The sequence below is a fragment of the Peromyscus leucopus genome, chromosome 6, assembly GCF_004664715.2.
Source record: "Peromyscus leucopus breed LL Stock chromosome 6, UCI_PerLeu_2.1, whole genome shotgun sequence".
Taxonomy (NCBI): domain Eukaryota; kingdom Metazoa; phylum Chordata; class Mammalia; order Rodentia; family Cricetidae; genus Peromyscus; species Peromyscus leucopus.
The window spans coordinates 35,510,658-35,525,202 of record NC_051068.1 but is presented as its reverse complement, the minus strand read 5'-3'; the positions used below and the strand labels follow the sequence as shown (position 1 = coordinate 35,525,202).

Sequence of the window (14,545 nt, the reverse complement as noted above, 5' to 3'; positions counted from 1 at the left end):
GTGCAACTTTTATGATTTTTTCTTTTTTCTTATAAAGAAGACATCAGTACAACAAATTACACCATTATCTAGACTTCTGTATTTGTAGGATAATGGAAGAAAAGTAGTGAATTTCACTTAGTAAAGAGCAGAAGGGATGTTAATAAAGTATTTAAATATTTAATGAATAAAAATACCAATTTTTTGTTCCTAACCTTTCAGAAATATAAGAAATATAAAGCTTCCCAGCTCATCTTATGAGACCTCCTACCCTTTACAACAGCATCAAAGGCATTTCAAGAAATGAAACTTCCTATCAGTACCATTGTTGGTTGTTTTTACTCTTTTGGGGGGCCCGCCACCCAGCTCACAAAGAAATCATACACAGAAGCTTATTATTACTTCCAAATGCTTGACCTTAGCTTGGCTTGTTTCTAGTCAGCTTTCTTACCATAAATTATCCAGTCTACCTTTTGCCTCTGGGTGTTTTCCTTTTCTTACTTCTTTCACTCTTACTCTGTGGCTGGCTGTGTGGCTGAGTGACTGACGCCTGATGTTCTCCTCTCCTTCTTTGCTTGCTCCCATCATAAATAGTGCATCATCGATATATGGACTTGTATATCATATCCAGCAACTTGTGAAAATAATTCTACAAGAAAACTTCTAGTCAAAAATGTAGAGTTGGTGTGACATTCAAAACTGTTACATGATGTTCCACATGCACAGACTGAAAAACACACTTGTGAGTGAGCATTCTCAGAGATTCAATACAGTGTGGAATCATGATGCTCATTCTTAAATTAGGACTGAAAGTGAACTTCCTGAACATAGTGATGGCTATAGAAGCACAGCCAATGCTTTGACTAGTGGAGACAGACTAAATACTTCTTCTAAAGAGACAAAGTGGGGTGATACATTGTGTACCTTAATAAAGCTTGCCTGAGGATCAGAGGGCAGAGCCAGCCACTAGATTAGACAATGGTGGCACACACCCTTAATCCTATCACTCAGGAAGCAGAGATCCGTCTGGATCTCTGTGAGTTCAAGGTCACACTGGAAACAGAGTCAGGCAGTGGTGACACACACCTTTAATCCCAGTACTGGGATGCACATACTCCTTTAATCCCAGGAAGTGACCTTAGGGCAGAGAAAGATTTATAAGGCATGAGGAAACAGAAACTAAGGCAGTTCAGCTGAGACCCTTTTGGTTGAGGACTCAGAGGCTTTCAGTCAAAGGATTCCTGGAGTTGGTGAGGTAATAGGTGGTGGCTGTGGCTTGCTCTGCTTCTCTGATCTTTCAGCTTTCACCCCAATATCTGGCTCTGGGTTTTTTATTAAATGATCATCTAAGATTCGAACAACACCAAAGCAAGGCAAGGATTTTTGTATCACTCAGCACTTCTATTGGGCATTTGACCAGAGGTCTCACCTCATTCATTTAGAGAGGCAATCCCATGGCCAAACAAGGTACTAGAACTACTAAATGAATCAAGAAAATAGATAGGACATAAGGTCAGTATTCAAATACTATTTGATAGCATGCTTATAAAAGAACCAAATCAAAAGTAAAGTGAAATACTTAGAACTATTCTCTTAATGTACACAAAATAATTGTACAATAAAACTACAATATATTTTATATAAACTAAAAATTGAATAAATGTGCAACTCTTCTCTGCCATGGATCTTTCTAAGCTGATAATACAGGCCTAAAGTCCTTGGAGGATTTTTTAGTTGTTGATGATGATGTTGCTTTATATTGTTTTTTGTAGAGATTGACAAGCTGATTTAAAAATTTCCATGAAAGAGCAGAGGGACTCTGATAGAATATAACTAGGTTAGATGATTTACCCTACTTGATTTTAAGACTTCTGGCAAGCCAAACCTGAAAAGACTGCTACAAATGCAGCCCAAAACATGGTCGTAAATGTGCTTTAAATATTCTAAGTTGTTGTTCCCTAACTCGGTTGAGAGGTCCTCCAGTGTGAAGTTTGTAGATAGCAGTGTTGTATTGCAATGGTAACTGCTAAATGCCAAGCTGGTGCAGTATTAGTGTAAAGGTAGAAAGATCAGAGAGATAGAGGGAGAATATGTATCTTACAAGTCAGGGAGGAAGTCTAGATCTTCAGGCTTGCACCACTTTCCTGGGCAGGCCCCTTGCCACCTGGTCCCTTGGATTTAGTAGACTGATGGGAGATTGTTCTATGCTGCTTGAGGCATGAAGAGTCCAACCTGAATAGTTCTTGGGCTTGTAAAATTTGTCACCAGTGCCTGTGGAAGTCCATGGCCTCAGTTCACTGTGCCAGTTACACAAATACAACATATAAGAGCTACAGTATTCCTTCAGTTGGTGACCAACTTCTTGGTACCAAAATCCTAGACTGGCCAGGCCAGATGGAAAGCTCCCAACCTTTAAACCTGCATGGTTTGTGCTTCTCTGACACTGATAGACATTCTCATCTTCAGTCTGCTGAGGCATTTGTTTGATGTGAGTTGTAGCATCATACTACCAGAGTTGGGAATAAGGCTTGTAGGGATAATGTAGAGCTGGTAAGCATTATATCAAGCAAACACCACATTCTGCCTAGAACCCTGGTAAAAAGCTGCTCACATTCATCTCTTTAGTTAATTCTCACACATAGAATTTTTCACATTTTACAGAAGACTACATAAACCAGAAGAGCAATAATTTGTTGAAGAGTTTTATAAAACAGTGGAAGAGAGGCCTTGGTGGGTTGAGCCAGGGTGCCCCACGGCCAGTGAGAGAGACATGTCATGCAGACATGGTGGTCGGCAGTCAAGGAAGCATGGCAGAAAGTCAACTTACACCATGCAGACATGGCTCCCACGTGGAAAGTTTTATTAAATGGGGAAAGGGGGGAGAAGAAAGAGAAAATGGGCTGGGTCTGAGGAGAGGAGAAGAAGAGAAAGAGAAAAAAGAAGAAAAGGAAGGGAGGAGGTGTGCACTACCTTGTGACTAGAGAGGAATGAAGAGAGAGAGAAGGGGGAGGGGTTTTCTCTTAAAGAGGATTTTATGTAAGATGATATTGTCAGGGTCCTGGGTGGACCAGGGGCAGGTCTGAATGCTAACAAAGAGTGCCTTTCAGGAAGATGGTCAGAATGTATGATCTTTCATGAGAAAGGGAAAAAAGGAAGATGATGTGTGTGTATGTGTATATCTGTGTGTGTGTGTGTATATATATATATATATATATACATATATATATATACATAAGACTATATGTGTGAAATAAAATAGTGACTGAACAAAAGAGATAGCCATAAGATGCCACAGTTTATAAAATTTAAATATATACAAATTAATGAGCACTACATAGTTGATAATTCATTAACTCAAATATGACTTTAAGTTATATGGAAAAAATAATACTATGTACACATCCTTTAGTTGAGTTTATTGTTCATTGTAGTATTATAATAATGCCAAAAAAGGGAAAGAAACAAGAATTTCAGTCTTAGGGGATATAAATAACAGAACTCCTTGGGCTGCAGGATATTGAACTTCCTTTGGGTATTAGAAAATATGCAGTCAAACTCTCACTACAGCAATCATTAAAAGATAATAAACAAAACAGTATTTGAATTGGGCAAAAAGTTCAGACACTACTGAAATCAGTATATAAATGGTCAACCACCATTTGGAAAGATGTACAAAATTTTTTTCATTTGAGAAATTCAGTTTTGAACCACAGTGAAACAGTGCTGTATACCTGTCAGTGTGGTAGAGTTAAACAACATATGGCAGGCATGCAGAATATCCATCCACCTGGAAAATTGATTATTCAGAATCTTAGTAAGTCAAACATACACTTACTTTATGACCCAGTTTTTCTAAGCCTGGTTATAGGTCCAACAAAATGAAAGGTCTATGTTAAAATGTGTGGGTGAATGTTCATAGCAGTTTTATTCATTTTAGCCAACATTGAAAATGATCAGATATCAATGAAAAAGTGGGTAATAACCAAATAATAATGCAGCATTATAATGGAGTACACAGTCAGCAAATGAAAATCTTTCCCACTTATGTGACAATCAATGAAAGACAAAATTATAGAAATAGAAAGTGGATCACTGTTGCTACATATGCAGTTTATATGAAATAGTTTATTTAACTAAATTTATCAAGTGGTGCATTTAAAGTAAGTTAAATACTGTATACAAGTTAGATCTCTATGAAAGAGGTTAGAGGAAGATGGCTTAGTAGGTAAAAGCAGTGGCTGTGCAAGCCTCATGACTTGGGTTCAACTCTCAGAATATAGTGTGGAAGGAGACAACTAGCTTTCCAGAGTTACCCTCTGACATTCAAATGCGTACACCAGCAGCTCAAGTGTGTGTGTGTATGTGCATGTGTACACACACACACTAAATAAAATAATAAACAGACAAATTTTAATCTACTCTTCATTACTTATAATGTGCAAATTATGCAACTAAAGCCTGTCTTTATCTGGTCTTCCCTCCTGCTTGACACTGCACCAGGCACATGCTGTGTCCTGCTTATAGTATATTTACCAACACAAAACAAACAAAAGCTTGATTCTGCTTCTCTTACCTTTCTTCACTCTGAAAGCTGTTAAATGCTAACCTGGAGTGATGATCTCCTGAAAAGTCAAAGACACAATACTTGTTTCTTATGTAAATAAGAAGCTATTTGTGTTCCTCTAAAAGATAACAAATGAGGTACAGATCAAATAACTTATGCAAGGTACTCAGTTAGTCACTTCTCTGCGTTCCTGACAAATAGTAAGGAGTCAGGAAATTTCACTTGGTTTTTGTCTTAGTTGGGGTTTCTATCGCTGCAATGAAACACCGTTACCAAAAGGCAAGTTGGGGAGGAGAGGGTTTATTAGGCTTACACTTCAGCATTGCTGTCCATCACTGACAGAAGTCAGGACAGGACTAAAACAGGGCTTGATCCTGGAGGCAGGAGCTGACACAGAGGGCATGGAGGAGTACTGCTTACTGGCTTGCTTCCCATGGCTTGCTCAGCCTTCCTTCTTATAGAACTCAGAACCAACAGCCCAGGGATGACACCTCCCACTATGGGCTGGGCTCTCCCTCATTGATCACTAAATGAGAAAATGCCTTACAGCTAGATCTCAAGGAGGCATTTTCTCAGCTGAGGCTCCTTCCTCTGATGATTCTAGCTTGTGTCAGGTTGACACACAAAACTACCCAGTACAGTCTTATTGTTAGTATTTATATAAGTGATATTCAGATGGGGTTTGAAAGACTCTGGAGGAAGTGGAAAAAATTGAATACCTCACACAGCTCACCCAAGAGCACATATCTTCTGTGTTACCAATATGGTGGAATCAGTATTGTATGGTCTGTGGCATATTGTAAGCGGTACATCTACACATGTATACGCATGTGCTTATAGACTGTTGTGCTATTTAGTCATCAGTGGAAAGGCAAAAGCAATGGCACTACCTCTCATCTTTTGCAAAAGAAAAAAAATTTATGTAGGGTTTCTCTAGTTTTTAAAACTTGTACTGGTAGACTGAACAATAAGAAATTAGGTGTATTAAGTCTCATTCACAATATTTACAACACACAGTGGCAATCATCTTCCCTTCAGGAAGAAGCCATGTGATCACAGGAACACAGAATAGCTTGGAAACTTCACACGGAACCACATGCATGTCTTTCTTGTATCCTTGTATTATATTGTGGCTAGTTGTACTGTTATGCCTATTGGCTTTTATACTTTCTTCCAACTTTGTTTTTTATGATCTGTATTCCTCCACTCTTATTAGTACTGAAAATTAAGTGGGATAGAATGACACAAAGCAAGCTTCCTCTGTAGCCCTGCCACATCTCTGATCCTGAGCTTTTGTTGTTACAGTCCACAGTCACTGTGCTATTTCTTCTCAGTCTTTCTTATACCTAACATTGGCTCCTTCTCTTAGATACTAGCATCTGATCTGCTTGACATGGACTCACAGAAATTAAGCCAACAAATATCTTAATTATTTAGCTGAGAATTAAAGCAGAATGGTGTAGTTATAACAAATAATTTTTTAACCATTGTCTTGACAAGACTTAGAATCTTGAGTAACTATCAACTTTTTCAAAAATAAGGTTTAGAGAATGGAAAAGGTTTCATGGTCTATTTTTTTTAGCAGAATTTTGTTTGCTAAAATATTTGTTGTGTAAAGAGGATTTTGATAGATGGTAATGCTTTTAATGTTTTACTTTTAGTAGAATGTACCTTGAAAACAACTGTTCTAAACCAATATCCCAAGGTTATAGCTAACATGTCCTAAAAGAGCACTAACTTATTCTACTGTTCTCACAACAGTTTTCTAAATCAGTATTAAAAATAGTTCAATTATCTTAACTTCTTCAAAACACACTAACACACACACACACACACACACACACACACACACACAACCAAAGTAATGGGGCTATAGAGATGACTCAGTGGTTAAAAACATTAAAACATTGGCTACTTTTGCAGAGGATTCAAGTTTTATTCCCAGCACACACAGAGCAACTGACAACTATATATAACTCCAGTTCCAGAGGATCAGAATCCCTTTTCTGGCCCCTGAGGGTACTGAATGCACATGGTGCACAAACATCCATGTAGACAAAACACTCATACACATACCTAAAGAATAAAAATACTGAAAAAGAATTTAATGACATAGGGAAACTGGCAACAATTTGCGTGAGTTTAAACTCGGCAATAACTTATCTGGATTTGACACTAAAAAAAACAACCAAAGAAAGATGCACTGAGCAATAGTTGCCAGAAATCAAACTTTCTGTTTGCCAAAAGTCATGCATTACCAAGAAAGTAAGAGGATAACGGGGTTAGAACAAACATTTTTAATTAACATGTGTGATAGTGGCTTAATATGAAGAACCTGTAACCCAAAGGTAAAAGGTCTAATGGTTCCAATTTAACATTGGGCAAAAGGTTTGATACAGGTTTTTTTTTCCAAAGAAGATGTGGAAGTGATTTTTGGGAAAATAAAAAGATCGTCAACATCATAAGTAATTGTAGAAATGTGGGTCAGGATGCGCTGAGGTATCACTAAATATACCCTGCAGTTTTGGGAATGGCCACACAAATGCTTTTAGGGATTCAGGAATCCAAAAGGATCATTCACTCTAGAGAGAAGTTGAGTGACTCTTCAGAATTTAAACATAGACTTACAATAAGACCAGAATTTTCACCTTTATGCATATCCTTAAGAGAATGGGAGGCAGATATTCACAGTAGCTCAAACTGGAAACAACCCATGTGTGTATGACCTGATGAATGCATAGAGTATCCCTTATGCAAAGAACAGAATATCATGGGGCTCTTAAAAATGAGTGATGTACTGACACGTGCTACATGTGGATGGATGTAAAAATTCACTATCTGAAAGAAGCCAGAAGAGTCAATGTTTATATGGTTTCATTTAAATAAAATGTCTAGAATAGGAAACTTCAAAGAGAAAGGTATGTGTTAGTACTTCTAAAACATGAGAAACAGAACCAGCACTATCTGCTGATGGGTGTGAGTGTGTTTCACTCAGTATTTTATATGGTACTTAAGGTTAATGGGTTGAAATGATAACTTGTGTCTGTGTTGCCTCTCAAAAACCTTGGTCAAAACGAATTGACTGTTAAATAAGACTAACCAATTTTTACCATCAAGGAAACATGATTCTATGAGTTTCTTTATGGAGTAAAGCTTCTTAGATCTTAGAACTGCTTCCTACAAAAATAGGGTGGAAACTTGTGAGCTACTGTGGTGAATGGCTTTCTTTTTCCTCAGCATGAGTAAGCAGAGGGTTGGGGACACTGGGAAGACTCTCCAGATAATTGGCATTTTTCTCTGGTGTGTCTGAGGCCAGTCTTTACTTCAAGTATAGCACCCACCCCACCTCTGCACTTGCTATTCCACTGTTCTCCTGGGAATGAGACCTATTAGCCAGCTGGATCAGGAGCCCTTCCTTCATGCTGTCTCCTCTTAACCTATTTATGTTTTGGAATCTTCAGTAATTTTCACATGTTAGTTTTCTTTCCCCTTGCTTCAGCCTTAAGCACGTGTTCAGCAAAGGCACTGAGTTAAATGCTCACATGTTTCACATCCCTCTCTTGAAGCCTATTCATCTACAAACTAAGCCAATAACTTCATCAAGTTAGTGTTTGAAGTTTGTAGTTCTCTCCAGTCCCCTATGTATGTGTGTTTGTGTGTCTGTGTATGTGTTTGTGTCTCTGTGTGTACATGTGTGTGGTATATGTGTCCCCAAAGGATGATAGGTAATTCTCTATTATAGTCCATCTTATTTTTTGAGGTAGAGTCCATCACTGATCCTGGAGCTCATCTGCTGGCTATTCTGTCTTGCCAGTGAACCCCAGGTGTTTCCTTTCTCTTCCCCCTCCCCTATGCTGAGATTATAGATGTATGCCACCTCACCTGGCTTTTATATGGGTGCTGTAGGTTCAAACTCAGGTCCTCCTAACCACACAGCAGTCACTTTTCCCAGGTCCTCTTTTGATCCTTTGTGCTGTTCCAGGACAGCATCACCATAGAGTATCTGTCCTCTGCAGTGATTGGGAGGTTATATCTGCATGTGGCAGGGTCTTCGTTTGAACAGCTGTTACTACTGGGAGCATCTCCATGAGTCCTCCATGAGCAATACCTAGTTATTCAGGCCAGTTCTCATCACAGAGTAATTGTGTTTATTGCAGAGCAGAGACAAACATGGTTGTAGCAAAATTTTCCAACATGGTTGAACTTGAACTCAGAGCAACTGAGAATTTTTATTACAACTCTGAAATAAAGGATTCATTCACTCAGCATTCTTGGTGGAAGATGCCATGCAGATTCTGCAGGTAATTTTTTTTGGGGGGGAAATATTAAAACAGGTTAATGAAATTCAACTTTGATAGATTAGAAAAATACTGACTATTCAGGATTCTTAAAAAATACATAATTTTAAAACTATATTTTGTCAACCTTTACAAAAGTCAGCATATGTATTAGTTTCTTCTTTGGCTTTTCTGTGATTGTCAATGAAGAGGACATGTGTAACTAGAAGTTTCTCCGGGTCCCGCCAAGGCCCACTTATAAAATAATCACTCAAAAGCTTATATTAATTAAAACTGCGCTGCTGTTAGCTCAGGCCTACCACTGACTACCTCTTACATTTAAACTCAGCCCATTTCTGTTAATCTATATATTGCCACGTGTTCCATGGCTTTACCTGTGTGCCATTACATGCTGCTTCCTGGATGGCAGGATGGTGTCTACTGACTCAGCCTTCCTCTTCCCAGAATTCTCCTTGTCTGCTAATCCTGCCTGTACTTCCTGCCTGGCTAATGGCCAATCAGCGTTTTATTAAACCAGTATAGAAAAGCATTATTCCACAGCAGACATGTCTGCCATAAGTAGATCAAATGTAGTGGTGAATATAGGAGGAATTACTGTAAGTTGGTGTTTCATAAATACATATTCTAGTCTTTTATGTGTTGGGGAGTTTGTGATGTATTGTGTAATGTGCACATATGTAGGTGTGCATACATGCTTGTGGAAGAGGGAGAAGTGAAGTATCTGTCTCGACTGTTCTCTGTTCTCTGCCTTGGGAATGGGATCTCTTACTGAACCTCAAGTTGCCTTTTTAACTAGGCTAGCTGGCAAGTGAAATCCACCTGTTTGGCTTCCAGTGCTAGGTTACAGGTGCACGCAGAGAAACCTGGCTTCTTAAAGTTAAGTCCTGCTTGCAATACAAGTGCTCTAAGCCACTGAGCATGTCACCAGCCCCATAAACACAAATTCTAGGACAAAGTCAAGCCTCTGCCGTTCTAATCAAAACTTAAGACAATTGAATAAGGAATAGAGACTGATGTTATTAATGAACTATGAAAAGCAAAACTTTTGATCTTAAAAATAATACTTCAGATTAAAATCTCAGCAGAGAATAACCTGGCAACGAATAAATATAAGCATTAAAACTGAATTTTTAAAAAGACCTAGGTAATACAGAGAGACTGAGAGCTGAGGATTCTCATACTTTATGAGAAGAAACTTGGTAAATTTGCTCTTTAATGGAAATCCAGAATTACTTGAAGTTAACTCTTCAAATATGTATATTTTAAATCATATAATAATTCCTAGTTGCAAAAAGAAAGGTTAGAAGAATACCTAGACAGTTAAGCATACCACCTGCTCTTGCAGAGGACTGAGTTTAGTTCCTAGCCTCTATATCGGGTGGCTCACAACTACCTGTAACACCATCTCCAAGAGATCTGATGTCCTCTTCTGGTCTCCACAAGTACCCATAAACATGTGAACTTACACACAGACACACACATTTACACATGATTAAAAAAATAAAATAGTTTTAAATTTTACAAAAAAAAAGTTTCACTGTTTTCAGCTGACAAATGAAAATATGTTTAATTATTATTCAAAGGGTAATGGCACAAGTATTAAAAGTACATGTTTTACTCTAAAATATTGGTTAATAAAGATCCAGTATAAAAGTGAAATTATGAGTAGTTTTTCAGATTTTGACATGAAACAGGGTACTTCAATTTACTTCTTTTCACTTTCTTTTTATTTATTCTGTGTCTTACATCATGTATCTTGATTCCATTCATTTTCCCATCCCTTTGCATCCACCCTTGCACACACATACACCCCCAAATAAAATATAACGTAAGAGAAAAAGGAAAAAGGGGGGACTAAAAATCTCATCATAGGAGGTGCAGTGTGACACAGTGAGTCACACGGTGAACTTCTTTGTCCATATATCTTTACTTGTAAGTGTTCATTGCAAAGAGGCATTGGTCTGGTTTGAGGCCTCTGGTTTCTGCTACACTATCGATGCTGGGCCCTCACTGGGACTCTTCTTAGGCATCCCAATGGTACCCTGTGTTGTGAAGATCCTGCAGCTTTGGGTCTGCGGGTCAGGTCCCTTCGTGTGTTCCTGCAGATCATAGATGGGGTGGATGTTGGGATGGGCCAAGTTCTGGGTCTGGGCAGCTGCAGGGTTGGTCCGCCCACCAGTTGTCCCCGTCCTCACCACCAGGGTGAACTCTCCAGCACTGCCCCAGTTAATCACCCTTGTAGCAAGGGCCAGTTTTCCTGCTTTCAGACCCTCAGAGTGGGCTCTCCCACACCCACACCATCAGAGCCAGCTTTACTGTGTTTCCCAGGTGAGGTACAGAAGCCAATCTCCCTAGTTCTACAGCAAGTGAGGGGCAGGGATAGCCCTCCTGCTGTTATGACCCCAGGACCAGCTCCTCCACCTGTCTTAGGCATTGATGAGCAGGGGAGGGAGCACAGAAGGACATCTCTCCTTTGCCCATTGCCACCACATGTCAGACAAGTAATGGAGACAGCGCCCCCCTCCCCAACATCCGGACTGGGTCACCCTTCCCTCCAACCATGGGCCAGCTCTGCTGTGCTGTCTAGGTGCATGGCTCACTTTCCTGAGTGCTGCAGCTGGTAAGAGGGAGGGTCTGCTGTGGGATGTTCTGTATGTGAAATGTGTTGCTCTGATGTCTATGCAGGCAGTAAGGGGCAAGGGACTGGCTCACCCACACCTGCCAACATGCCTGGCTCTATTATGTTACTTAGGTGAAGTACAGGGCCTGCTCTCCTGAGTGCTGCTGCTGGTGGGGAGCAGGGACAACTCTGCTGCTCTTGTGACCTCAGGGCCAGTTCTCCCACCTGCCTCAGGCATTGTTGATGGGGGAGGTCTAACTCTCCTTGCCCATATTACCACAAGACAGGTGGGTGATGGGGACAGCCTCTCTCTTGCTCACCAACTTGGTGCTGGCTCACCCACACCTGTACTAACAAGGTTGGCAACATTGTGTTGCCCAGGAAAGGTGCAGGGCCTGCTCTCCCAAGTGTTGCAGCTGGTGGGGGTCTTACATTTAAAATGAAACAGTGATACTCCTGAGAATTCTGTCAGGGTAAAGAATTTTAACAGTTGATCATGATGGTTTCAGCCAATATGACTGCCACCATGAGCCAGAGATTGCTGCTTTCTCTCTGTGGTTCTCATTTGCCTGGATTTGCCAAGAAGTCCTTTGGTCTTATGGAATTTCTAGACCTGCCATTACCTGCTCAGTTGATTTTGAACTGAGACTTTCTCTGGACCTGGGGATGGGAGCATCTCTCTGGTCTCCAAGGCTTTTCATGTGATGTGGCCTAAAGCATGACAGCTGACTCCAAAGAGAGAGTTCCAAAAAAGTCAAAAGCTGCCAGCCATCCTATGCCGTTAACCCAAATCATGTGACATTACTTCTTTATTCTGCTGAGCACAGGAAGCTACAGAGCAGGCCACTAAAAAAGCAGAAGTGGGAGTATCAAAGTAATGCTGCAGAAGAGTGCCACCATTCTGGAAAGAACTGCCTCAAAGAAAGAAATTAGCAGAAGACTGAGGGAGGGCCCCATGTGTCAGTCACAAGATCTCTAAGACAGGTCACTTTGAGGAAAGCAGGTGAAAGCAGATTGCTGAGCTCACTAGCTCTACAAGAGAACAGGCTGGGGAGGCTAATAATGGTGGGGATACTCTATGGTCCATGCCACACACTGGAAACACAACAGTATCTGCCTGTTAAGTTCTGAAGCTGGGGGAAAGGGGTACAGGAAAGAGCATTTGACTGTTCATTATATTTGAAAAGCTTGAGTTTTTAAAGAAATAGCTTAATAATGTGCCCTACTTTGCATTGCATTAGTTTAAAACTTTGTTTCATTATAGTTCTAAGAATTTAGAATCTCCTCATTTAGGAGCTTTAGAAGTCCTTCAGGCCTATCATTTGCCTTGCTAAACATGCCACAGTTGTAATTAAGATATATCCTCTCCTTTATAATCTAGCTTTATATAAGTTTTATGCATAATTTTTGAAATAGTAAAATTGTATTATTGTAAAGTAATTGGGCACCCCTCCCAAGAAAAAAAGCTATCATGAAATAGTAAATCCAATGGTATTTCTCTTTTCAGATTGCTGTGCCATGCTATGAAGGACCACATAGTCCGTGTTGCTAATGAAGCTGAGTTCATCTTGAACAGACAGAGAGCAGAGGATGTACATAAGCATGCAGAGTTTGAGGTAAGGTTGTAAAGTCAACCATCACCCATTTGTTACCTGACATATGACATACTTCAGGAGAAAATACCTCTGAAAGCATTTTAGGCCCTGCTTTTAAAGATTTTCCTCAGTGTCAATCAAAACACTGATACATTTGCACCTTGTCACTCTGTCATGTTCTCTTCACCATTGGGGAAGAGAGGCCTGACGTCATTCTCGACTACTGTAAAGACAGAATCTTGAGATTCTAAAAACATTGTTTTTAATCTATTAGAGCTTTACATAACAACTAGGTGTATGTGGATGCTTGGTGTGATTTTATGAATGGACTCATGTGGAGCTCAACAGATCTCCCAATTTCACTATTTTAAATACAGCAGTTGTTCAGTATTTCAGGTCACTCAGTTTTTTTCAGAAATACATAGATAGTCTAATAGCTGGCTTTCATAGGCTCCTGGTGACCTTGGAGTTAATAACTGCAAGAATTCATTTTCCTGGTGCATCATGCCAGTAAGTGAAGCTAGAGACGAGAGCCTGTCATTCTAGCTTCCATGGGGTTTTTCTCTTAGTAGAGCAGCTCACTGAGTCATGCACATTGATGGACTAGGTCTGGTGATCTCTGACCGTGGTAGCTGAAAAGCATGAGACAGAAAAATAGCTGTTGTCACTTTCATACACACAGCCACCCCTTGATTGGTCAGATGGATAGCAGGTACTTGATATACAGTACATTGTAAATACTGTATTTAAAAAAACTGAAACATCAGTTAAAAAAAAAAAAAAAAAAAAAGTATAGTGACAGGTAGTTTACCAAAGTTAAGTTTCATATCACTTCAGCAATAAAATTGTTGGATATTTATCAGGGTATCATGCAGTATTTTAGATGGCTAGAAAAACTGAATTATCTCTTTTTTGAAGAATATATTCATATATAAGATGTCAGAACTCAAAAAAAGAATCTTTAATTGCATTTCAACTATGGTAGTAAATAAGATTTAGAATTTTAACTGAATTGCCTGCAGGATCAATTCTGAGGCAATCATATTTCTACTAAAAAAAATTCAGGTTGTTTTGTGGAGATATAGCAGACCAATATTTGTCTTATGAAACATTTCAAATATATTTTCAGGCATACAGATATTAGCTATGACCTTCAGCTCATTTTTAAACAAAAGGGCCATTAAGACAAGGACAATGTTTCTTTGCCACCTATTTATTACTGTCCCACATAAGGCATATTTAAACATTGTTTTGTAATTGCTCTCCTGACCACAATGATTGTTCAAAAATTGTGACATTTTGTCTGTGCATCCTGTGTGCATGCATCTGTGGCTCCCTAGTAGAGAAGTAAGACTTTCTCAGACTCACCCTAAGTGTCACTTTTTTCTGAAGTAGTGGTGAATTTAGTTCCCCTGTGGCTGTGCAGCAGGCAGGGTGGAAGCTTCTGAAGGCAGTGAACATGCAGGTGAGACATTTTTAGGACTCAGGA

At 39.5% G+C, this 14,545-nt stretch overlaps 1 protein-coding gene across 10 annotated transcripts in view; it reads left to right on the top strand.

The window, feature by feature from the left end:
* The window catches only part of Nbea (neurobeachin), a 544,486-nt gene that overhangs the window by 283,623 nt on the left and 246,318 nt on the right, over window positions 1–14,545 (top strand). For all 10 annotated transcript variants that reach the window (XM_028882144.2, XM_037206608.1, XM_028882142.2 and 7 more), the window contains one exon: window positions 12,969–13,077. In XM_028882144.2, the coding sequence (XP_028737977.1) occupies window positions 12,969–13,077 (109 nt within the window). The remainder of the gene's footprint in view (window positions 1–12,968; window positions 13,078–14,545) is intronic.